General features: G+C 30.6%; 1 protein-coding gene across 2 annotated transcripts in view; it reads left to right on the top strand.

The window, feature by feature from the left end:
* Nucleotides 1-27,506, top strand: part of LOC126842661 (MICAL-like protein 2) — a 38,890-nt gene that overhangs the window by 1,335 nt on the left and 10,049 nt on the right. For both annotated transcript variants that reach the window (XR_007686371.1, XM_050579721.1), the window contains exons 2-4: nt 14,025-14,193; nt 15,555-15,739; nt 22,080-22,171. Coding sequence is in view for 1 of the 2 variants with exons in the window: in XM_050579721.1 (XP_050435678.1) it covers nt 14,042-14,193; nt 15,555-15,739; nt 22,080-22,171 (429 nt within the window). In the remaining variant the exon portion in view is untranslated. The remainder of the gene's footprint in view (nt 1-14,024; nt 14,194-15,554; nt 15,740-22,079; nt 22,172-27,506) is intronic.

Raw genomic sequence — 27,506 nt, 5'->3', positions numbered from 1 at the left:
CAATCGTCTTAAAATACGCTCTACATAGTTTTTACAACAATTGATTACGTTTAAAGATTGTTTGATACAATCAGTAAAATAATTTTTTTTTTTTATGAGGTAAATAAAAACATTTTTGTTAATTTGAGATGTGTTTTCGGTGATTATATGAAGTATAAATAAGTATAAATAAGTATGATTATATAGTATTATGTCGTTCATAATTTATCAGTAAGCATTCAATAAGTTCCCTCGGTGTAATTTATTACGGAATTAACGTAATAAAAAAAATAATATAGATATATGAGGCGGATAATAATGACAATTTATATTGTTTATTGCTCGTTAGTAATAACACAAAGTCCTAACCTAACTCAATGTATTATCCCGATTAAAAAGTAGATTCTGAAAGCGTGCGTGTGTGTGGGTGTGTCGTTTAAATAAAATAATATATTAATATATCACTTAAAAAGCGTATTCGGAGACAAAATAATGTTATAATGAATGTGCAGACGAAGATCCAGAATAGGTTATTTTATATTATAATAAATGGTAATGTAGAGGCTATTGTAGCACACGACGAACAACGCATGCATAATCCGTCCATAATTTACCAGATCTTATCCCTCGTTTCTTCATAGTTTTCCGTGTGTTAACTTCTTCCACTCTTCCCTTGCAAAGAATTCTAACAGAAACATAAATATTAACAAACAATAGGTAATGTTATTATTTATTTTTATTTTTTTACAACTTTTTTATGCCTTTTATTGTTTTTTCAAACCTTTACACACGCGCAATACCACAGTAATGTATGGCAGGTACATTCTTAATTAGAGGCCGGGGTGTTGTTGTTACGTCTGACTTGTTATCCTGTAAGACGGCGAGATAGGCGTTTCCGAGACAGGCCAGGGTCGTTTCTGATTACACAATATTATCATTAACGGGCATCCCTCTGGTGTCATTATCTGCCACTAAAACAACGTTAACTCGAGTTGTTTGAAAAAAAAAAAAAATATATATATATATATACGTATGAAAACGCATGACGGATAATAGTTTCCATGCGTGTTGAGTGAGGGTTCGAACTCATCTTTCTTTGGGCTGGTTTAATACCTTCTTCGTGATGGACTTAACCACCCACTTACATGGACAAGGCAATAACAGGTCGGAGACGGACATATTACCTTTTTTTTTTCGTTTATGCTAGTGTCGGCATACAAATTTAGTATCTGATGTGTGGATAGTAATTACTATAAGGAGAATACATAAACGACGCAGATTAAGTAGATCTGTCTTCTCGGCCGACATGTACTTACATATTTATATTTTACACTAAACTCGGCGTGAAATTGAAATTTTGAATTGTCTTCACGGACAAGTAAGTTTTTTTTGTCTTGGGGCGTCAGACACAAGGGTAGGTATATTTCTAGCGAATGACATGATAAATATCTCAGAGCCCAACGTTTTAGTAGGTAGTACCTGTTTCGTTTATCTGTTGGATTATTGATATCTATATTTTTAACTGTCCATCTGACACCCGGGCAAAATGTAATACGACCCAAAGATTGGGTAAGGCCGATAAGAAATTGAAAAATACGTCTCTATTATATTGCACTAAGTCTTGGGATTTTTGGGGCTCGGTATATTAATCTGATGTTTAATAATAATTTTTTATTTAAGTTTTCCACGCTGACACTAGACGATGCTAACTGTAGATTGACTAGTTATACTTAATGCCGATATGTGATGTGCGTGTGTTTATAGTTCTATTTAATAATAATCAATCCGGCCTGAAGGACTAAGGCATTTTATCTGAATCAGTGGATTGTATTAGACGTTATATTTTATGTTTGAAATACATTTGTGAAATTATAGCAGAGTACAGATTGTATGCTTCTATATTTACATTTCCGGAATCGTTTATTGAGAATCGCTAGTTTTGTTTTTGTGGTTGTTGTACGAGGCAGAATCGCTATCAGTAATTTCAAGTAGTAAACCGCAGCTGAAAAGAGGCTTTCCGAATCACTACTACAGGAAAAAAATAAAGTAGGATTATTAGGTCACGATTCTCGCCGTTGCCGGGTGGCGGCAACGTGTTCGTTTGATCAACAAAACAACATTAGCATCGGACTGGTAAATAACCACTAGGTATGAGATGGAAATAATGAAATAAAAGCCATTGTCCCTGGAGGCCAGATTAAATCACAACAGGTTTTTCGGTACCCCGAGCTTTGAAAAAAAAATGAGCCTTTTAATTTGTACCGTACATTTGTGTGAGCGGGTCGGTTATTCTTGAATATTGTTTTCTTTCTTTCTTGGATTTATTTTATTTTTTACCCCGAGTCGGCTCGTTAGTTTAATAATAATGGGCGTCTGGTGGCGGCCGTTGGACCCCTGTGGTGGTTGTCGGATAAATCAAATATTGTTGGTAAACGTTAAAAAAATGAAGGATACTTGGGTAAGTGTGTGAGTATTTTTTATGGCGGCTCTCAGCTTCTACCTGCCGATCTCAATGAGTGAAAAGACATGTTTTGTAATCGTTTTATAAGTGTGCGTGTATCGGTGTATATGAAGGTTTCTTGGTAAAAAAAAACGTTAAATTAAGTTATTTCGTGCATGATTTTTTGCTGACGCAATAATAGCTATTCTAAATAATTATTTAAAATTATTCACTTGTGACTTGTGAACACGGAAAAATTGTTGTTAACTAGGTCATAGCTGTTGTTTTCGTTGTAATTACACCTATAACAGGTACTTTTATACATTTTGTTTTTTAGAAGAAAAGAGCGTTAATAAAATTATAAGTTTATTTAAATCAAGATCATAATGTCAGGGCAGAGTTATAAACGACATTTTTCACAGACTTTTTTTTGTTTAAAACTGAAAAACACGAAACAGTCATGTTTTCAGCATGTTAAAAATGTTATTCAGTTTAAAAAAAAAAATATTTAAATTTATTTTAGAATCTTTGATTATAATTTTTAAAAGTAAAAAATAGTCGTGTTGGAATGCAGCTTAATATTATAAATAAAGCAAACACGTTAGGTAATTCTGTATACATGTTTTATCTTTAAATCCAAATTCTGCAATGGTTTATCATTTATAAATTAGGAACTATATGATAATATTTTTAGTTAAAAATGTAAATAAACATAATAAGTTTAAAATAAAGTTACCTATTATAAAATATATTGATTCATATTATGTGAGTTTAAGAAAATGATTTAATAACAACTGGTTTAGGTAAAATAACTATTTTCGTTATTTAAAACCAACAAATAATTAAAAATAAAAACATAGTATTAAAATGTTTAAAACAAGATGGTTTGTGTAAAACTTTTTTAACATAAGTACATACTACACAGTGCAAGATCAAATTTATTTGACTCACGAGAGCGTTGAAGTGTCTAGCTATATTTTGATTGTTTTGTTATTTATTAATTAAACGATAAACAGTTTTTGTTTATTCCACATATTATGCTTCTAATAAATTACGATTTGCAGTGACTACCAAAGTAGTCGTTAACGTTGTTTAACATGCAAACATTTTTTTTAGCGTTGTTTATCCAATAACCAGGTGAAACGTAATACATTACAGAAGTACAGAGACTGTGTAGGACCAGTTTCAATCGTAGTGTGGGAATACAGACCTTGTTCTCAAATCTTCTTCATGGCTTCATGCCTAATCAAATAATTACAAATTAGTAGGTAGCTCTATTGCGCCACACTGGCTTGTACTTCTCTTTTGTACTATACGAATAACAATATCATTATAGCGCCTAAACAGCGTGGCGCAGGTTTCTTAAACATGTTACTAGGCAGTTACAATGTGAGTAGGCGTATGTACCGTTTACACATATTACTGTAAACTTTCTGATTCTTTTGCGCAAAAAGAGTAGTGCATAATATTATTAGGTATGTTAATTTTTGTCATACATTTATACGAGAATGCTTCAATTAGATGATTATTTTTTTAAACATGTTATCAATGGATTCGACTGCTATAGTCATTACCCGTGTCTTATAGGTTGGGTTAGTCGTTAGAATAAGTTAATCAATTATTAAAAAAAAAACCTTTATTTTATTTGTTTAACTATGTATTTTATTTGAATTGTTATTTAAGCGGCAATGGCCAGTAACTTATAACTATAATGATCACATCAATTTAATTAAAAAAAAAAAAAAAACTGTCGGTTTTGTGTTTTTTGTGTTTATAATGTGCTAGTTCTTAGTTGTAGGCGTATAATACAAGGAAGTTCCCTGTTAAAATAATATATATTATGACTTCTGTTGCTTATTCACAGATTATAATATGTATTATAAAGATTTGCAATTTTTATACAACCAATTTAAAATATTTCTTACAGTAGTTTCTATTGAAATTTGGCTGTGGGTGATAAAATGTGTGTTTTTTATATTGACAATTAGAAAAAATATAGACTTACACATTTATTAAACGTTATCAAAGAAATTTTTTAAATGTCCGCTTACAGTCGATCCTAAATTTGACTAAATGAAAAATATTGATGCTACGATTTTTCTGTGCTAATTTAATTTGTTTTTGTATACATTAAGACCATCGAACCAATAGTACGAATCGTTTGTTTTCAAAATAGTATGTTTTAAGTTTAATAATCGCAAAACGTTTAATAATAGCAAAAAGTAGACGCTACGAAGTTGGTCACAAATCCTTTTTAGTTATTTTGTTTTTTTAAAACTATGGTTGAGAAGAAGAAATTATTTCCTTGATGTTCTATAGGTCCTTGTACGGAGTACATTGTACTGTTAGTTTGGTTTTCGCTTGACCTTGTTAATACCGTCAAAAACTACTCTTGAAATCACAAGAATTTACATACTTGCTGAATCCTGTAATGTTAAGCATATATTGTGAAGTCCTGTACTGATGTTGTAGAATTTAAATGGATTTTCATTTGTTTTAAATCGTACGTAAATAAAAAAAAAAGTTGTTTAAACATTTCGGTGCCATTCAACCGTTACAGTTTATGCTTTAAAATAAACCTTGTTAAAAAAATAAACATTTTGTGTGTATTTTACATAATTGCTTCAAGAATATTGTAATTCGAGTACATACTTATATACACATTTAAGTAATATGTTTTTTGTATAATTTTTTTAACAGGCGGTTTTTTGTTGTTTACTAGATTTTATACATATGCTATTATAAGTTGACATGTACATAGTAACTATAATGTTTTCAACCAAAAAAAAAAAAATTAGAAAAATTAGTCACGAACGTTATTTTTGTTTTTTTGGTCGTCCTTAACTCTAATTTTTTACGGCTAAAACCTGTATTCAGAGTTGACAAAATATGAACTGTATGGACAATAGATTTAATAGTTTCCAAAGTGATACTAATGTTGTACTAAAAGCTTGATAAAATACATCCGATAAGACTTTCTATGGTCACTCATTGTCACCTGAATATGATGTAGGTGATAGTATACTTTCTTTTAGATGATCATTTGCGAACACCTCTGCGTGTTAAATGGAGCGCGTCTTCGTGTCTAAGCGTATTGTCCAGATCAGTATGGAAGAAAAAAAATAAGATTTCCTCTTTTTTTAACAGTCGTCTGACCGAAACGGAAAACCTCGCCTTGTCCACTTTGTATAGTTTACATATTTTCAAATTAAAAACGACATTTTGATACAAATTTTATCCATGAAGGCCTCGACGGTCTATATTTCCCTTCCTCTCAATTTGGTAGGAAAAGTACATTTTTTTTATCTCTTTATTCCTATTTCTTCTGCTTATAATAAATGTATTATTATAAATTTTAGATATTTTGAGTTTTTTCGAATCTAAGTAAAATGTCCAAAGGAAATCATTTACCAGTTAAGTAAAAAGCTACGTACATAAAAGTTTCCAAAACATAGAAATTTTATTAGATTAATATGTCTAAAAATATTTGGTTTTTTTTTTGTTAATAGATGGCTCTAAAACAATGATAATTATTTTATTTAAGGAATGAAGTATGTGCAACGACATACGGACTTCGGTTTTTGATACGATTTGGTTTTATAGCTACTAAGTACTATTTACACAAAAAAAAAAAATGGATATAAAGGTCGAGGGAGTGGCAAGTGATGCAACTTTTAACATCGTTTATATTATTTTTAAATTTACATAGTCTTTAATTAAATATTTTCCTTTACTTGTTTTCGTGTGTATTTTAAATGTAATTTTAATGGTTATGCAAATATTCTGAGTACGGTTCTGCCATTGCTTATTACCAAAGTAAATTCTAAGAAGTACTTAATACTTGTTATTTAATTAACTCACCCGTGAAAAAGTTATCTATCATGCCAATTTTGGAAATGTTAATGCGGTTGGCAGTTAAAACGTAGTCCAAATTGTTTCGACGGATATTGAGCGGAAGTTGTAATGACGATTGTATAAATAGTAATCAAACGGTGTGAGGGCTTCTTTTATCATTATTTTTTTTTTATAATATAAAAACTGGTTTTGAAATACTTTGTAATCCGAGTATTAGTTGTCTATTAGTAGTGTGTTTGAACTGGTTTGCCCGTCAAACCCAAATACTGTGGCTGTACGCAATGGGGTTGTGCGTGTCTGTGCTCGTTCGTCCGGAAACACAAATGAACTTGTATACTCTTTGTGAGAAAATGCTACGGTAATGTGATACGTGGACTTGTAGTCCAGCGACAATTACTTCCGCACAGGAAGCTATATTATATTAGTTTTCTGTGGTATCATATAATATTAGTACAGTGCATTGACATTATATGACGTTTAGATACTTTTGTCACAGACGCCTTAGGTCAACATAAGTTCAAGGTCTATTTAATAAAAAAAACCTTTACTTAGCTTAATCGATTCATTAATACATTTTTATCTACTTTTATTAATGTATATGTAGTGTCAAACGCATATTTCTATACTTTTATTGTTTCGCCGTGTGTTGGCAAATGGGTTTTAAAAGTACCGTTTTTCATTAAGACCAAGTTTACAATTCGCAATAAATACATCTTGTACCTACTAGTTTTTTTTATTGCCGTGTAAGACCGCATTACGAGTTGTAATATTTATTAAGGGCTTAAATATTATATTAATGCGTTTCTTGTCGTATCACACAAACGTGTATTACGCGAATATTTTAATTTAATACAAAATATCGTATTAAAACGATAAACGTATAGGTAGATATTTTTTCAAACAATAATTATAATTGAATATTATATAATAAATAAAATATTTCGTTTAAAAATTTACAATATATTATTTAAATAATTAAGTATTTTGTCTTCTTAAAAAAATGGAATTTTTTAAAATTACGATTAGATAGTAGTAGGTTATTTTCGGAAGACTTACAAATACTGAGTATATCGTTTTGGTAGGTTCAAATAATTTTTATGATCCTGTCTTTCAGTCGGTATGAATGTTTTAAAAATACCTATGTGTTATTAATGTTTCCGAACACGTATGATGATCACTCCCTAACAAACACGGTCGTGGTTGCACGGTTCGGTAAAACTCGGTTTCTTGTGATGGTTCATTGTTTTATTTTCAACTTGGTATATAAAATAAAAACCATCTTGCACTTGTGTATGAAATCACTATGCATCTGCCGTTGCTGTTGTTTGGCATACAGACAGAAACGCAGGATGCATTTCTCGAAGAAAATACTTTGACGTGTTTAGGATAGGAAAAAAGACCTGAAATGTTTTTATTGTTCTTCACAACATTTACATAAACATACACGCGAAGGGGGTAAATGTCCCAAGAGTGTAATCGCCTCCGGGGTTTTTTAGTCAATCGTTGTTGTGGTCTGTGGAGTAGTGCAATGAATATCAACGTTCATTAAAATACGTGACGCGCCAACCGGTTGTAATTATAGGCCATAATTGGCTTATATTGAAAACTACTAACTACTTGACACGCTTGGTGGTCAAATAACTACAGGTTTATCTGTGAAATTCAAAAAAAATTGCCGGTAACTAATCCAGAGGTCGTGTTAAACTTGGAAGAGAAAAAAACTAACAGCAATTTTACGTATTTAATTTGATTGAAAACTTTTCGATACGTCCATTTGATCAACGTTAAAAAAAACATCTAGTAGTCTAAAACTAATGTATAATAATGTATATACTAATGTATGTCGGTGGACGTGAAATCAACACGACAATTTTCAATCCCGTTTCGTATGCGCGTTAAATGGTTAATATTAATTTTAAACAGTGTTCAAAATATATTTGCATAGTTTCGACTCTCTCCAAGAACATTTGCGTTTTATGAATAATTTAATTGATAAATAACTGCATAATGATCTTTATGTTTTCAGCTATTACTCGGGACTACTTTGTGATACAAAAACATTATTTTTTTTTAGAAAATTATAAACCTTAAAACATTACATTTAACTTGGTAAGTGACATGTTTCAAGACACTATTTTTTTTCCATAGTTTTTAACACTGGAAGTAGGTTATCGGCTTGTTTTTTTTTAGGAGACAATTTAGGAAGTTCTCTTATTTTTTCTCACCGGTTTTGACTACATATAGTCGGTCATTTTAGTTGTCAACTTTTTTATTCATATAAGTATACATACATAAATACATAAAATTATAGTTCATTATGATTCACTGGTCGATCCACCAACGGGTCGTGATATTTTATTTTAGTAAAAAGACATTTTTTATTTTTAATTTATTCGAATAGCCACTGAAAATTATTATATTCATACATCATGCCAGCTATTTAACTAGTCATTATCGATGCTAACCGTACGTCACACCGACGACGACACAGCTGATGATATTAAAAATATATTTTGAACGTTCCAACTTGCCTATATGCAAAACCGAATAGTAATAATGTCCGTCATCCATTAGGAACTTAACCTGCAATATACTAACCTGTTAACCAGTCACGTCTAGTATAATGCATGCACGTATAACCGGTCATTTATATTATGATCTCGATGTATACGCGTTTTTCCTCTAGTCGCCTACTAGAGATTTTGCATTTAAACCAGGTGCACGACATGTGTTGTACAGCATTTACCTAAAATTAGCTACGCAAAATTACTCTGTTTAACGAGTTCCGAACGGGACGGCGATTTTTTTTTAAAAATTTAATTATTTTTTTTTTTAGTCGGATAATCGATGTGCTTATTTTGAGTGTTCGCCGAACCTATCATTGCCGTGTTTTAGTGTCGGCGTGATTAGCTGACCGTTACACGCATCAGCCGACCATAACACGACAAAAATCAACTCCAGCCATATATTATATTGTGTTATGCGTGCCTACTGTATAATACCTGTTACCGTAGGCTGCACCAGCTATAGCCGTTGGCCTACTGTGAATAACCGGATGTGTAGTGAATACTATTTTTCTTCCGCTGTAACAGTTTTAAAAGGGTACGTGCATTATGTATTTAACACAACATAGCGACAGAGATGCTGGAAAAAAATCGTTTTTGATTTTTGATAATTGCCTATACCTGCTTAATTATTTCTTTAACGTTCGAGATGCAAGTCCCGTAAATGTACTGTGTAAAATGAGTAGAAGTAATTATTTTGTAATATGTACATATGTACGTTTTCTTATTTTTATTATTCAATGGAATTATAGGTTGCAGCTAATTATATTCCATTTTTTATTTTACTTTTTTGTGTTGAATTATGTTCATTCTTTCTGGTAGCAGTTATTTTATTTTATTTTAGCAACATATGCCCCTCGTCGTCTATGCAATGATACAAATAGGTTTTTAATAGTAATCCTAAACATATTTTACTTATAAAAGTGAAGTACAGTGGAGTAATTAAGAGGAATTATAAACACCTATTACTCCAAGGCCTAACCATTTGAGGGAATTTGATAAAAAAACAATAATGAGTTATTCAAAACCATTTAAGTTTTGTTTACAACTAATACCTATATTTATCTTTTATTGACTTATTGATTATTTTATACTGTGATGTAGTTTTAATTATAAACTTAAGTTAATAAAAATATAAATTAACAAAATAATTTTAACATTCATTTACTGTTGAACCATTTAATTACTATGAAATATTATCCTAAATATACTTACACTTTTAAAGAGTGATTACGCCATTGAAGGGAAATTAGTATTTTTTAACTTGTTTTTAATATTTATAGTTCGTATAATTTTTTTATAATTTCAATAAATACAACTATTATAATGTATTATGATTGTTTATCTTAAGTTAATTTTTAATTTTAAGTATAAAGATTTGACATTTGTGTAGTAGACATAAACCACAAATGAGAGAAATATATTTATGTATTTTTTTTTTTATAATTTTCCAATTTACCAGTAAATGTTTTTTTAATCATGGTAAAATCTTCTCTTTTACTTACTTTTCCTGTTTTCAAAAAAAAAAAAAAAAACGATCGAATTTTAAATAGTTAATTCGTTTACAATCGAATCTGTAATATATGTATTGGATACAAACCACTATGCTCGATGGGTGTATATAGTGCAATTACCCATTGAAATTATATAGCCGTACGCAAAATATATAACATTAGCTTTATGTATACACAATTTAATGTGCATATTTTGATTTTGCACGGGTCGTACCACTTTTAAATTTCGTTCTAGCCGTTTCATAATATTGTGTGCAAAGAGGTCGTGAGAGTTATTATAGATTATTTTTACCACTGGGTCGTGAATCGTGATTATATTTATGATCGACCAGACTACTAGAAATCCGGTAGTACCGAGTTATCAACCAGATAAGTGCACATCGATGATTTACTTCAAGTCCAAATCAGGACGACACGCCTCCAAGGCCGCACGGCTTAAATGTTTCTGTTCGAACCTAATACGGTATTATTATAAATGGCATTGTCGTGGTCATGATCATTTTGTGGTCAACTGAAAACTTCAGGAACTGTTCGAATGTCGGATGATTGTAATGTTATGTATTATTAATGCATTATACGGGTAGTTCCTGCGCACCAACATGGTCGATCAGGGTCATGGCGAAGGAAACTATCATGACGGCGTATAGACACTGTAGTGTTTGTGTATTCATAAGGAAAAAAAAGAGCTGTCAAGCTAGCTAAAAAAAAAAGTATCGTTAAAAAAACCGCACACACAAACCGACAGTGTAATGTAGGTCTTCCGCAGAGTTTAGTTTAACTGTGACGATAGTAATAATAGTGAAATGTATATCGCACCAATGATAGAGCGGTTTTAGGGTTGGAATTTCTTATGAACCATACTCGTTGCCTCATTTTTATGCTATTAATTAAATTATCAGTCTTCGAAATCGTATGTAAGACGGCGTTCGTGTAAAGTTCAACGTTTATTGGTTTTGCGATGGATTTGGAGCGAAAACTTTCGAATTTTTTTGGCAGTAGATTTTTTTTCGGTATTATTTATTTTTGTATATTTACTTTTACAATCAATTTACTCGCCCTAGGCAAAACAAATTTATTTGTCAAGTAGTCAAAAAGACGCAATGATTATTGGTATAATATAACAGACGACGAAAAAAATAATTGGAACAAAAAAAAATATTACCCATATTATTGTACATTAAACGCGTTTATTAATTGGAGGTAAATTATAAGAAATCAACGTTTGGCTATTTTGTCGGGGGACTTGTTATCATATTTTCCATAAATTAGCCCAAGATAATAAAATATGTTACTAAAATGGTCGCCGATAATAAATTACACTAGCCCATCCTGACCCTCCTTATAGTATCTATGAAACAAGTACAATTGCGTGATTTTTATTTGTAATTTAGACGAGTATTACGGATAGTAATTTATTGGCTTTTATTTCTCCACGATAAATTTGTGTTATCTTCCCTAAAATATGACTTCACTCTCTTGCGTTTTTTTTTAAATTTCGTACTGGTTACAATACTGGCCAGGCGTTATCATAAAACTTTTTGGATTTCAACGTGCCTCAAAACATTAATTAGTTATCAGATTCTGTCTGGGTGGTGTTGACGACCTCGATATATTTTGTCTGGCGCCCATTAGTTTATTAAAATAAAAAATAATAATAAATAAATCGTACGTGTATAATCAAACTTACAATCACGTCTTTTTTTTCCGAACGAAAAAAAGTGTAATCCGTTGTACAACAATAGTAGATACAGTTTCATTGTGTCGTCGAACGGGTTCAACATTAAAAAAAAAAAAATAAAAAAAATAGTCCGACGGGATTCACAATAACAATATAACCTAGCTGCCGCTATATTTCACATGCATGTATTGACCGCAAGACAACAATCGTTTTAGATGTGTATGTGTATTATATTATCTTCCACAATATAATAACCGAGTACCGTTGGAAATGGGGAAACGGAAAAATTTCTAATGGGCCGTCGCATATTATAGTGTCGCTGATTTTTTATTATTATTATTTTTTTTTAAACATTATACTAACGGAATTCAATACCATACGTGTAAGCTACACTGCATATTACAAGCTATTCTTGATATTAATATACATATACACAATACAATATTATTATACAGTATTGACTGTTGTTCTGCTGCATTCAAATTATCTACAAGCGATTGCTCGTCAAAGGTTCTGGACTAAATTTAAACAGAATTCCTTGTTCGTTAAATTTGTTTTTTTTTAATTTGTACTGCTGCCGTCCCACGTGACTAATTCAGCATTACTAAAATAATATAGTCTAATTATAAGCTGTGGTCGTTGTTCTCTGTTTTATATCTAACTGAAACTCGATAGTTTTCTCTTTTGTCCGCTTTCAAATGTCGATCGTCAATATGCCATACACGTGTTGGATCAACTGTTTATAGTATATGATTGATAAACACTAATATAAATATATATACGCGCACGTTTTTTTTTAAGAATTAATGATTTAAAATAGTTTAGATAACTAAATGGACTATTTATAATTATTGTGATCAGTTAAAAAACAAAAAAGTACATACTTCTTAAAATTGGTTTGTAGTAGTAAGGACTAAGGAGTTATTAATTATAATGAACTTATGTATTTTATATGATTATCAAAAATTATAGTTTACTATTAGAACTTCTTGTAAAAAAAAAAAAAAAACAATGTTTATGTGTTTACATTTTAGAAGAAAATATTATGTCCTCTATATTATATAAACTTAAAATCAAACATTTATTAATACCTTTAACAAAACAAAGAGAGGTAAAACTATGATATTTTCAACAACTATTCCGTGACAATCTTCGTAGCCGATGAGCTTGTAAACAATGTATAACAGTATAATATAGCACGGAGGAAGTAATTAATTAAAATAAATAACTTAAATAAGCATTTGGCAAATATTAATAATAATTTAAAAAACATTGGAATCACGTAGCAAATGTAACAAATCAAATGCAATTAACCTACTACATTAAAAAAAAAAAAAATTAATTTTGAAAATTTATATTTAAAAAAATAAGTTTTAAACATATCTCCGTTAACGGGTAATGTATAAATCATTTTTCGAAAGAACTTGATACAGAAAAAGTTTCTGTACCTACTCAGATAAATTCATATCTATTATCAGTTTTTTTTACAATCACAGATTTTAGGAAATGCATTTTTCTGCAGAACTATGCAGTTTAGTGTCAAAGCCTATTAATACAAAACTAGATTGAGACTGGATCTAAATGTTAACATGGCTGATTTTCGATAAAAATTTGAAAAACGGTAATATTCATTGACGTTAAACTTAAAAGTTCTTAGTTAACTTTATAAATTGCTAGGTCAAAATTAATTTAAAATCTGTATCTTAAACTTTGAATATAAATCAAAGAATTGAGAAAAATTCTGTTTCTCAGAAAATTGTATTTTCTAAGACATGTCTTGTACATGAAAGAAAGAGTGGCGTGGCGTTCTATTAAGATATTAATACAGGTATAATAAAAACAAACCATCTATACTAAAAAAGTACGCCTCGTCACACCTTAATACGTCACGTATTATGTTTATGTAATCACAATAATTTTTTAAGCATGTGTTTTATTTTTTATAATATAATTATACTAATAATAATGATTATTATTTTTTTTTGTCATTTCAGATCTGTCATTTGATAAAATGGGCGAAAGACGTGGTACTAAGGCTTTAGAACTATGGTGTAAACGAGTGACCCAAGGATATGACGGAGTGTCTATCGAAAACATGTCGACATCCTGGAAAGACGGACTTGCCTTTTGTGCATTAATCCATCATTTCAGACCAGATTTAATGTAAGTACAATCTTTTCGTTTGATCGCTTTTTCCATTACCCGAGCTATTTTTAAAATTATATTTTATGTGAATTAGTAAACGTCACATGCCTGTGCATATGATATAAGCGTATTATAAGTGTTTTACAAAAATTTAAGATATATAGAAATCTGTGAATATGCAAGCAAATAAATACAGTGTGTTTAGCTATACTTTAATGTAGCACTCTTCGTATAAAGCGACTTAATAAAATAAAGAATAAATTACCGTATTTTATTTAAGAATTAAATTAGATTATTTAAAAATCTATTAACATATTTAAATTAGCTGAAAATATTTGATCACAATATTCAATCATACGATAATTTTTAAATTTTTATTTGAACTTGTTGTAATAGTCCTCGACAATTATTATGAACTTTAACAATTATTATTTTATTTCCGTCGATTTCTATTTTGTTCCTACAAAAGGGGAAAGAGTTGCAATTCTCAGTACTCGACTTCGTCATTGCTATAATCGAGTTTAATTTGACCAGTCATTTATATATGGTCAGGGTAAATTCGAAAGCTTGACTTAATACTATATCATCTTAGTTTCTAGAATCCGTGTACCTTATATAGTCACACGATTCGTTGTTAACAACGATGTCTAAATAGATTTTTTTTTTTTTTTTAATGTCAAATGTCATTAAATACCGCATTGATATTTAAAAAATAATTTCACATTTATGTGTTGGTTTTTTTACAACACGTTATATATCGTATTTTTTAGTTCAATTTAGTTAAGTAAGAACATAGTATATTAGTGTACGAATGACTTATGAGAATTTTCTGTCTACGTAGTGCGTTTTCCTTTAGATTAATAACCTTCGGTGACAACCGCCAATATTGCCGCTTTCTGTTCCCCTCGCGTTGTCCTGGAGTCAAGGTCGCGTTAACATTTTCTGTATCACGTGTAGGCTCTATGTGTATGTTTCAAATCCTTAATTCGCCACGGTTATTGTAGCATATATATTAGTCTACCCGTGAAATGATTATTTTTCTCATCTGCTACATTAGATAACAATAATAATAATAATAAGTAAAAATATATTGTCGAAAAAATCTCTATACAAAACGCCGCACGTATAACAAAAACGCCAGACATCATAGGTTTATGTCCGGAGTAAACAAGAAAATTAACCGAGGAAAGAAGAATCGAGTGCTTTTTTGCTTTACAGGAGTTGTGCACGCGTTACCCAGCAGACAGACACATGACCGTGGCTAAATTTGCTCCTATCATAGTGGCTCTTTTTTTTTAAAAATATTTTTTTTTTGTTCGGCCCCGTTTGTATAATTTTAGTTCCAAAATGTAATTATAATTTGTTTTTTTTTTTTACAGTGATTATGGTAGTCTAGACAAAAATGATGTTTACGGTAACAACGAATTGGCGTTTAGAATCGCCGAAAATCATCTTGGCATTCCAGCTCTTCTGGATCCCGAAGACATGGCTTGTGTTGAAATACCAGACAGATTATCTATTCTCACCTACTTGTCACAGTTTTACCAAACTTTCTCATCGCAAGGTAAGCATAATCTTAGGAATGAATTATACGACTTGTGTATATTTATTAATTATTTTTATGAAGAGCAATGCGAGGCGCGTAGTATTTTTCATTGAGTTTCTAAAAATAAAAAATATGAATTAATGTTGTGTACATGTACAAGTATGTTTCATCGTGACTTGTCAATTCTTAGATAATAATAGGACACATATATTGTGTATTAACACACCAGTACTGAGATTTCTTACGGCTTAAAACGGCTTTTACAACCATGAAAAAATATATATAAATAAATAGTATACAATTCGTTTCAAAAATAGTTTCGTTATAACTTTTAGTACTTCATCAGCTGTTGTGGTTTTTCAACTTTCAGTGCTACTGCTAAATAGTGGTCACTTACATTTGGGTAAGTTTTTGTCAATAAACAGTCGTTATGGTGGCTTCTGACTTATATCACACTAATAATCTTGAGACCTGACAAATAAGTGTGTGTGTTTTCGGTCTTAAAAAAACATATAAGAATAATAAAATTAAAAAAAAAAAACAAGTCCAACCGAATTCGTGACTGTGTGAGTTTTATGATGTTTTACTCAAGTGGGACTCCTAGAGTCGCGGGAGAGTAATTTGAAGGCGGTGCACGCACACACTTATGTGTTGCTGTGGTTGCCGGAAATGGTGACAGGAAACCTGTTATGTGTCAGGTGCGTGTGATCGATTTGGACGGCGAAAAGACCTGCGGATGAGACCTCCAGTGAGATATGGAAAAAATATTTTAAAAAAAAAACACAATAGTCAAAATACTTATAAGTTCATTGATGATTTTCACTTTTATTTCGAGATAGTGTATAATTCACGCGATCCTGTCAAATATTAGAGCGAGGGTTTTTTAAATGGTAGCAAACTTGATTGGGGCAAACAGACCCGTAGGTCCCCCATTAGATTTCGTAACGCACACAACTTTTTCGTAGGTATTTATTGTAACAAAAACATTATACACAATAGCTGTTATTGGAGTAATACATTTTTTGTGGAAATAATATTTTCAGTTTGACCTAAGCGATAAATTACAAATTATAAAAGATGTCATTTAATTATTATTCTATTACCGTTAATAGAAAAAGTACTAATACAGTTTTGTATTTATTTTTTTAGTTTTATCTTTATTTGAGTTCGTTTAATTGATTTTGCTGCATACAACAAATATAATTTAATAATACTTATGTTAAAACTCTTTAAATACATATTAAATGTTGGCGTAATATGATTGTTGAAAAAAAAGCATAAAAGTATATTAAAAAACAAATACGTTCTCAAAGCTCCTTATAATATTTTTAACACAAACGTTTTCAATCAGTAAAACGATGATTGCCTTTTATTATTGGGGAGGGGGGCTTCAGCTTTATATATATATTTTTTTGGGGGGACGGATGGAGGGCGAAACACTCCTTATTTATGGTAAAATCATATGGTGCTAATACTTTATTACTCTTCCAAAACTACTTTATTTTATGAGTATTTTTTTATGTTAGTATTAAAATAACGCGCTTGAGCCTGAATTAATGTGTATATTATAACACTGCAATTTTATGATTTCTACGTTTCTGGTTCTCTCGCGTTTAGACGATGTTATTGGACGTTAGTAGTTTAGTTTCTTATAAAATAAAATAATATAATGTTCAAGCACTGTTATTTTTACAAGGAAAAAAAATTGCATGTGTAATGTCTATTATTTTTGTACTTTTTCGACATAAAACACTGCGCTGTTTGTATTCACATATGGGCATTTTGTAATTTATCGTGACTTACTCATTGGGTCGGTATAGCCTCGCCGAAACCTTTGTTTCGGATAACAATTATTATTATTACTATTGCGAATGGTCTCGAGTTCGATAGGAGGAGCTGGAAATGTATTTTGTATAATAATTAGGCCATATAGTTATAGTTGATTAACTCGGTTGCGGCGGCGCTGCGCCGTTTGGCAACTTGAGCAATAGTGTAGAGAAAGAACAAGAGAGACAGAGATCCATAGAAACCGGTTCTTGCAACCGTGTGTATAATTTATTAAGGTCACATGTGCGTTGATCCCAATGAGCGAGACTTTCACTGTTAGTGATTATTTGATTTACCTCTCCCCCAAGTCTTTCGCCATAATCGCGACAACTATTTTGGCAAGACATCCGAAAATTATGTGGGAACCAAATGTCTAAACACCACATTTTATAATGTTCCGTTGTAATAGTTTTGGTATTAATTGTTTCTATTTGTTTTTTAAATGCTAGTTGATTAATTGTTTCTGATAAACCTACTTCCTAATTCAAACCACACACGTCAAGTCGCGATAATTTTTCGGTGTGTCCAAAAATAATTTGTAGTTGATAAAATCGGTAGTAGAGTATTATATTGTATTGTATTATATGCAATTTTATTTAGATTGATTTTACATTGAACTGCAGAAGTCTTTTGTATGCTCTGGTGATGGTAACATAACTGCCAAAATACGTATACGCTATATAGTATTATTTTTGTGGTCGAGGGTTATTTTAATTGCAATATAAATTAAAATACCTATGTCGGTTTTTTTTGTTCAACTCAGTTTGAATTTGGGTATTAATAATTCGCGTATAATTCGCATACGAATGTGGTGGTGACTCGAGAGATGTTACGTTATTGTAATTGAAAAAAATAAGTGTTTTAAATTACCGTTTGGCGAAGAAAACGTGTCTTTAGAGTTTACTTAAGATGTTGAACTGTTTTGTATAAGCAAACTCGCAACTCTGCAACATCAAACAAGACACCGAATGCACGTCCCTCTAAAGTGTCGTACAGACCACCCGAACGCTGATGTCCTTCCGAAATTAAACTGGTTTATGATAAAACATCCGTCGGTGTAACTTAGAGCACCTGCGTAGGGCACACGGGTCGTTTTTTTTGGCCACATTCCAACTGGTCGCGCCGAATGACTGAAAAAATTAAGAAGTATATTGTATGCTTCTTCTTCGTTTGCGATTTTCGGTTCCGTGTGTTAGCTAGCAATCATTTAAATATATCATTTGACCCCGAGATCACGAATTTTCTTTGTCCAATCTCTATCGGCGCACTGGCTTGTTGAGCGAAGCGTGTGCACCAGGTGAGTTCAAAAGGCCAAACAGCTTACATACAAGTACACTAATGATAATAAATAATAATAATAATAATACATACTACTGGTAGTGCAGATAGTTGCGTGTGTGAGAACTGCGAACGACCTAAATAAAAAAAAAAAAAAAAAAACTATCGTGAACAGCCTGTACAAAGTGCGCGATCCTTGGAAAAGATGTGCTATCCTTATCTTGCAACCGATATCTGTGTGAATTTTCCGAATAACTACCTTGTAACAATCGTAATGGCGATTTATGCAACAAGAAGATTATATCATTATAATGCGGGATCGGCAAACGAGGGAGGTCCGTCTCGTTGCTTACAATAACCATCCGATTGTGTTGAAGTACACAGCGAGTGACTTTCCTTTCACTCGTGTAATCATTAGTTATTTTTTGTATTCCATGTTAGTAAACATATTAATTTTCCGAGATTAAAGCGATCGCAAAATACATTTGTAGTAGGTATTGTTAAATTTTTTTAGTTTTTAAAATAGTCAAATAGGTCATAGTCCAATGTTTACAATAAAAAAAACTGAAATCCTGTAGCTTTATAATGTTTAAATCTATCGAATATTTAGTATTCAACCGAAAATATGGGTTTTGTGTGTATAAAAAATATTCCCTTCGGATTTCTTCCAACTCATATTTGACAATTTCGTGGGGTAGATGATGCAGTAGTGTATGTTCAGAATTGTTTTAGACCTTTAGAAACCCTGAAGTCGTTTACCAATTGGAGGCTTTCAGGTTCCCGTATGCTTTTCACTTCTGGCCTTTCTCCTTCTTATCAAAATTGCTAGTTCAGTTCCATAAAGAAAAAAATATTTTTGATTTATAGAAAACTAAAATGAACAAAAGATATATACATTTTTTACTCCATAGTTATATTTACGTGCGCCCTTTTATCATATATAATAAAGGGTGGTTCTCTCTCTAAATATTTTAAGGGGTAAATTGTATAATTATATTCTAACTCAAGCATATATTTTCTTTTTATGAAATCGGTGGCACGTTTGTGTCCAGGCATGAATATTAAATACTTTTAAACGATTCAATAAACCGATAATAACCGACCAACACTTATGGTTTTTTTTTTTTTTTTTTATAAAATAACAAGTAGGTACCTAAGTATAAACACTGAATCATTAGGAGGTTATTACCCATTGTGCGTGGCTTTATATACATAATAATACAGCTAATTAGTTTCTATTACCATTGATTGGCTTCTGTTAAAAAAAAAGACCAATAGTTAAACATTACGCCCAATTAAGTTTAATTAATCATTGAAATGTTTTTAAATACATGTGAATGACTGTTGTAGTATTTTCTGCTAATAGAATACTGCGATTGAAAACTAAACAAAAATCGCCACAGGTTCGCATTAGAGCTTAAACAAAACTGTGAAACAAATAATTGTATTCTATATTATTATTATTGCTAATAGTTTTTTTACTGCAATAGTTTTTTTTGTATTGTAATTTATTATTTTTCTGTATTACCCATATTAAAACAAACTATGAACACTAGTACATATTTACTACGTATTTTTGTAACCTAACAAAGCATTTTATTCATAAACGAGGAATCCTTTTTGCACTAACCTCTTGGATTGGGTTTTATTTACAGAAACTTCAAAAAGAGATCAAACGTTTTGTGATTTATGGTTTTCAATTTTTGAGACGACTATAAAAAATGTAGTAGCAGCAGTATTTGTTGAGAAAAATAATAAAACACATTCTTCAGTGAAATGAATTTATGGCGGAAGTAATTTTCAACCGTACGTTATATAAAGACAAGCCGGGTATAGTGAATACGTATAAGAGAAATACCACCCTAGGGATAAACAAGACACGACTGGCTCTACCCTCACAAAATATCAAACTGAATCCGTACTATGAGTGACACGAACAAGGAAAATACAATAAGACTTTTGAACATAATATTACACATATACTGGCATTATATATACAATGCCCATTTATCGCCAAGTGTTTTTATCTTAAATTGTACATAATTTAATCTTTAAGATGAATATTAGCATTTCCTTACTGTACAAATTCTGAATTTAAATATTAACTTTGTCATTTATTATCTTGGGAACAGAATAAGGCAAAATTTAAATAAATGAAAATAATACATTTTTATCGAATATACATTTTATAAGCGATGATTTTCAAATAAAACTATTTGAATAAATTGGTAGGTTAGGTAAAAAAGATTAGGTTTGAATAAATGGTCATTTGAATAATTAATTATTTTTCCAATCGAATAATGATAATCTCTGCTTGGAGAGCAGCCAAAACTACTTATATTAAAAAAAAATCTTCATTTCAATTTATAATAATTCCAAAATTAAGTCCGGTGAAGCAAAATATAAAAAATGATCTGCGATTTTATTAAAAACTTTTTAAGTTTTATTTAATAATAAATTCTTTTATACATTTAACCTCTACAAAAAAACATGAAGAAGTTAGAAGTGTTGCCAATGGGCCACCGTCTTCTATTACATCATTATTGTATCACGTAACCATTCATACAGTACTTATACTTATTGTTCTTATGTAAGTAACAGAATGTATAAGGTATATAAAAAAAAAATTTAATAGTTTGCAACAGGTGCGTACTCGGGCGTGGGATTCCTGATAATGCTCGCTTGTGCCCTAATGCACCATTTTCATTTGGGTGGCTTGAAGACGGCTTTGCCTACTGTGTGTGTGTGATTGAAAAGTTTCATTTACTTGTTAATTCAAGCTACAAACCTTGTCTATAAGTAATTGTAATCAAATTATAAATTTGAACCTAACAGCCTGTTATAAAGTGTTTAATGTTGGTCGCTCGATATGAAAATTCCGGAAACGACCATTCGCCTGCCCACGCAATAATCAATTACAATCTATGAATTTTCATTAAAAGGCATATTTTAAACGAGTAGGCTAAATATTATAATATTTTGTACAAAACAATGACGCACATTCGTTTTGGTTCATTAATATTATACTCTCGTAGACTCCTCTTCTATTCACAAGACTGCGGCGCTGACTACCGTTAATTGTTTGATTATTCTTCTTTGGCTTGTGCGCCAACGCTTTTCAGTTTAGTCGAGCTGTGTTCGCTATAATATCGCGTGCATACGCGTGCTAGTGTTAATATATTTACAGTAATAATTTATGAAAATATTATATCGTGTTCGGGGTTTGATTGGTTTGTTTGGTTATTTTTCGCAGCCACGACACCCGTGAAGACGTCACCCGAATCGCCAATCACGGTCGAACGGCCCAGAACCAACCCGGGATCCGGCCAAAATCCTCCAACCAAGGTAAATAGTATATTTGTTTATACACAATACTAATAATAATAATAAAAAAGAATAGTATCTAGCGGACTATTAACCCCCTATCCGTGTCCATCACACGTGTAACCTAACACACGTTATTTCGTATTTGGCTTTATTGCGATACACACCTAATACACTTTTCCTTCATATCACAGTCGTCCCAGGGGTCGAAAGTATATAAAAAGAAAAATACAAGCAATATTTTGATTCAATCGACTATAGTTACAGACGGAATTTTATATAAAAACATTAAATTCGATACTAAACGAGTTAATAGTAAATGTATAAAACTATATTTTAGTTTTTACACATTCAAAGTTAAAGTTTACTTGAAAAACGAGTATGTTTTGAATTGAAATCGATTTAACTGAAAATATTTAAATTTTAAATTAGCATCAGTAATAATTTATTTGTACTTATACTTACCGCGTTGCTTGCATTAATTTGATGTGTTCGATGTGATTTTTTTTGGAATCTTAATTTATATTTTCGACCTCGTGATAATATGTTTTTTATGTTTGTATGTTTACAAGTGCTTTATTTTATCCCAAGACCTGTGTGGCTATATTATTTACCCTTAAACGTTTGTCTTTTACTCCAGCTTACCGATGCATTATGAAAACCAATGAGTATTTTAAATGAATATTATTTTTTTGTTGCGTTGATTTTGCCATTACAAATCGATGACAAACTAAACGGTATTTTTACCTTTTAGGCATACTTATTTGTAAAAATATGTTTAAATATTACGACTTAATGATTATTTTAATGTATACAGAGTGCCAACGGGTATAATAATTACTATTTTAATTTTTTTTTCTATATTTACATAAATAATATGTATAAAAAAAGATTTCAATTTTACACGAAACTTTTTTCTTTTAATAACGGTTGTCTTAAAACCAGTTTTTTATTAACTTAATTTGTAGTCTCATATTCAATTTTATAAATATATACACAGTATTATATTTCTATAATTGCAAAATAAAAAAATATTTATATACCTTACTTTAACTGTGATAATCGCCACAAAAAACTAAGCTTAAATGTTTGGAAAGATAAATGTTCTTATTGAGATAGTATACATTTATTATTATAATAAGTAGTATATATACATATATACTACCATTATTATAGATTAATGATGAAAAATATGATGATAAATTAATAATTTATACTTACTAATTAATAGTAGATACTTATTATGATTATAGACAATTTTGCACTGTGTATGTCTTAAAAATATTTCAGCTATATTTTCCACAGATTATTATTGGTAATAGTCATTAGCTTTATCTATTCGTTACGAAAGCTCATGTATCTATTTCATTTTGTCGGTTGATAAACTATTCACAAACTGAACATACCCATCGACCATGTTTTAAAGCTTTATCGTATTTTGACGTAGCAAGTTTAATTATTAATTATTTTTTATATAGTGTATACGTTTTTTTTTTACACTGCAACTTAATGATATGTTTGAGTGTCACACGTTCACAACACGCGTCTTGCGTTTTTTCCTAAACCGTGTATGTAAATTTAATGGCAATAACACATTCATCTACGTTAAAATTACATGTTTTTTATTTTTGTATTTTTATTCATAACCCCAAGCAGACCATTATTTTTATGTTTATTTATTTGTGTTGTCCAGGAGGATAGCTTGGATCTTATGGGATCTTATAAGCCTGAGATCTACTGCTAGAAGGTAAACATATATTTTATATTTATGCTTTTTTTTTTTTTTAAACATTGTAGTACGCTATTTTAGGTTGTTTATATTTTGGTGCGCGATTTTCCTTAAGCTGCATGATACACTTTGCATATGTGTTACGGTATCGATTTTATTTAGCCTTTTCATTATAATTTGTAGTTCGTGGGTGTTTCGTTTAATCAATTCAATTTAACAAGATAAAACCTGGCATGAGTCAAATAATTTCAACAATACGCATGGTAACTTGATAATAATTATAATAATGCTTAATGTAGTATAATATAATATCATTGTTATAAATACTATACTAGTATTATTATCAATAATAATATTTAATTTATGTTTTTTGTGACATAATATTGTCGTTGAAAATATAAAAGCTCCTTTGAAAAAACAAGTAGCAAACAGTATGTTATAAAAACTTTTTGTCGTTATTATAAAATCAGCTGTATCCCCTTGCTCGTTAGATAAAATTTTAAACATATTTTAAATGTATCACTGATGTATACTAACCGCTAAACCTTTGGTGATTATTAGTATTTTTTTAAAAAAAAAATATTTAAATCCTCTTTACTGAAAAAAGTTGTTATAGTTAATAACGTTCGTTATCGTAGGTAAATATTTTTCATTTTTTTATAGATAATCTTTTTTGACGCGTTTAATATTTAAATATCTTTGTAAACTGAGTATGGCTAGTCGATAGTGGGTTTTGAATTACATAACAAAAAAAAATAGGGGGCTTAGGTAACAAGAATTAGATTATGCCTTTACAGTTTTCAGTTGGTGTAATTATAATGTTAACTATTATTGTATGTATGACACTATTTCCGATGTTTTTAAACCTTAGACTGTCAGACCAACATATACCCGTTCTTCCACGTTGGAGGTTTACATGTTATGTGATAACTGATAAGTACTGGTACTTTTTCGTGTTTGGCTTTGATGCGAAACCGGAAACTGAGTGGGTTTTTTTGTTTCGTCGAAAACTATGTTAATACCGCCTTGATTTATTAAGGAAATGATTGCATTTTTTTTGGGCTGAAAAACTGTTTTTTTTTATCAGAATCTTGTAGTTTTATTATTTAAATTTAACATTTTTAAACAGTATATTTTTCTGAAATGTTGTCAGATCGTAAACTAGTTTTAAATAATCAGGTACTAACTTTTACAGTTATTGCCGTTTATAAGAATAGCGGGGGCGGGGTGAGGCTGTAATCCGTCGGTAAATAACCAACTAATTTAATTTGATTTATTTTTGTTTTCTATGGGTCGTTGATTATAAGTTAGTAAAATGGACGTTAATTTTTGTAAATGTTTTATAAAAAGAACGTTGGGTATCTTTCTACTTATCAAGATGAAAAAAATATGGTAATTATACTTTTAAAATTTTGTTTTACATAGCTCGTAAATTACAACGCGTTAAGAGAAGGTTAAATAAAAAACTAGTCGTCGTTGTTTGCACATGACTTTTTTTCCTTACGGGAAATATAATAATAATAAATTAATGAGTCCTCTATGAAAAAAAAAGCAATAGCAATTCATAATAATGTACTTGGACAAGGTCGCCAACATGTGGCCACTATGACACAACGCGTGTGAACACATAAGTGCTTAAGGATTTTTTTTTTGTGATTTCTGTTGGAGTCGATGATAAATTGCTTTTTAACAACTTCCACTGTACAAGATAAAAAGAGTTTAAAAACTTTTTAATGGTTAACTATAATATTATACACACGCGCCGCGCAAAACGACAATTAAAATAATGTCTAGTGAGAACGGTGGGAGGAGATGACGTTAATTTGCCTCCTATCGTTCTCGTTATCTTATCAATAATAAGTAATAACAAAAATAGTTTTTTATCGTGTTTAGGAGAAAATACGAATATCATACTAACGGCAGTGTATGTTGTGTTTGGTTTCGAGTGTTCCTTTTCTTTATTAATTATCATTATGTTGTTGACAACAGTCGAAGAATCTGTTCGCAAATCGTGTATTAGCTGCCTCGGTGCACGTTTTTACAATCGCTCTGTATTGATTCCAAGGCGCTGTTGATTGTGGCCGTTTATTAAGCCTATTATACGCGTGTCTATGTAATATACAAGGTGGTTTAACAAGAACGCCTGAAGTTTGTTATCCTTAAATTAACACACACCTTTTCTCATTGAAGTGGTGAGAACCAAAACTATATACGAATGACCATTTTGATCAAAAACGTGTTTTGGGACATATATTATAAAGGTACATAAATACATACATACATACATTATAAGGGTGGGACAATAAACCGAGCTAATTTCCTATACTAATATATTGGAAAATCGCTCTTTCCATTGCCCTGCTTTTTATTATGTCAATGGTCCATCTTTCAAATTTAACCTATCCTAAATCTGAAATTCACACCTAACCTAACCTGTATGTTTTCAACGCTTACTAAATAATTATAAATGGTCGTTCACCTGTTTTGAATCATTACTTTTCAAATTATTCTCATATGAATGCATAGGCGTGTAGATTAAAAGATAAGCCACATCAGGAGTGGTTTAGCACAGCACTATTATTATTTGCAACCAATTAACAACTGCACCCCCTTTGTCTGTTCTATTAAAGCTACATATTTTGAAAAGCAATTGTTGAAAATTGGTTATCCGATCAGTCATTATTTTTAACGATTATTCTTCATTTGATAAGTGTTTAAAACGTATAGGTGAGTTTGATGATCCAAATTAGTTAGATTAGGTTAGGTTAGCTTGGTTTTTAATTCTTAAAGTAGTTTAAGTTCAATAAAAAATTGAAATCTTAATTATTTCAAATACAAAATGACTATATTAGTGTCCTTAATATGAACCACCCTGTATATCGAGTGTCTCGAAATGATTGTTGTCGCATTGTATTTAAATTCCATTGTCCTCGAGTTCAGTCAACACAATTTATTCACCAATTGTATCAATATATTTTTTTTTCAAATGTAAAAGTTATGTTTAAAAAAGTCGAGTCGTATTCGAGAAATGCCAATAAGTTTTTTAATTATTCTTATTCAGCACAAAAATGAAATCTTTTTTTCAAATCAGTTTGTAAATTTCCGGTTGCTGTAATAATCAATATTCGGCCTAATTTGATAACGTTGATTTAAAAAAAATTATGCTTCAAGTGTTATAAACGAACATAATAATAATCAGATCTGATACATTTTCAGTACTTTTTTGTTATACCTAGTAGTATTATACTTTGCGGTCTGGTCGATTTGAAATAAAATCAGTCGTTCTGGAAACACTCTGTACAAGTATTTTTTTTTTTGCGTATGACCATCTAATGTGTTTGTATGTGTGTAATGTGTATGCAACGTGAAATGGCAAAGTGCACGGAGACAATGCGGCTGTAGACACAAGGTGAGGTCGCAGAGGCAGGCGGGTACGCACACCTAGTTTTGTGCGATTATAAAATGACTCACAGGTAAAAGTCTGATTATATTATATTTTATTATTGTTCTATGTAGCGAATACGTTTGTGTTGACTGACCGGAAACACACGTGTGTATTATTTAAACAAATATGAGAAATCATTTTAAATCAGACAACAATTTTTGCTCAGGATATGTTCGGATTCT

Source organism: Adelges cooleyi, unplaced genomic scaffold (genome assembly GCF_023614345.1).
Source record: "Adelges cooleyi isolate 19-005CV unplaced genomic scaffold, UGA_ACOO_1.1 ACOO_flye_CR_arks_rails_tigmint_CR_PRNA_574, whole genome shotgun sequence".
NCBI classification, from domain to species: domain Eukaryota; kingdom Metazoa; phylum Arthropoda; class Insecta; order Hemiptera; family Adelgidae; genus Adelges; species Adelges cooleyi.
This window is presented reverse-complemented; position numbering and strand designations above follow the sequence as displayed.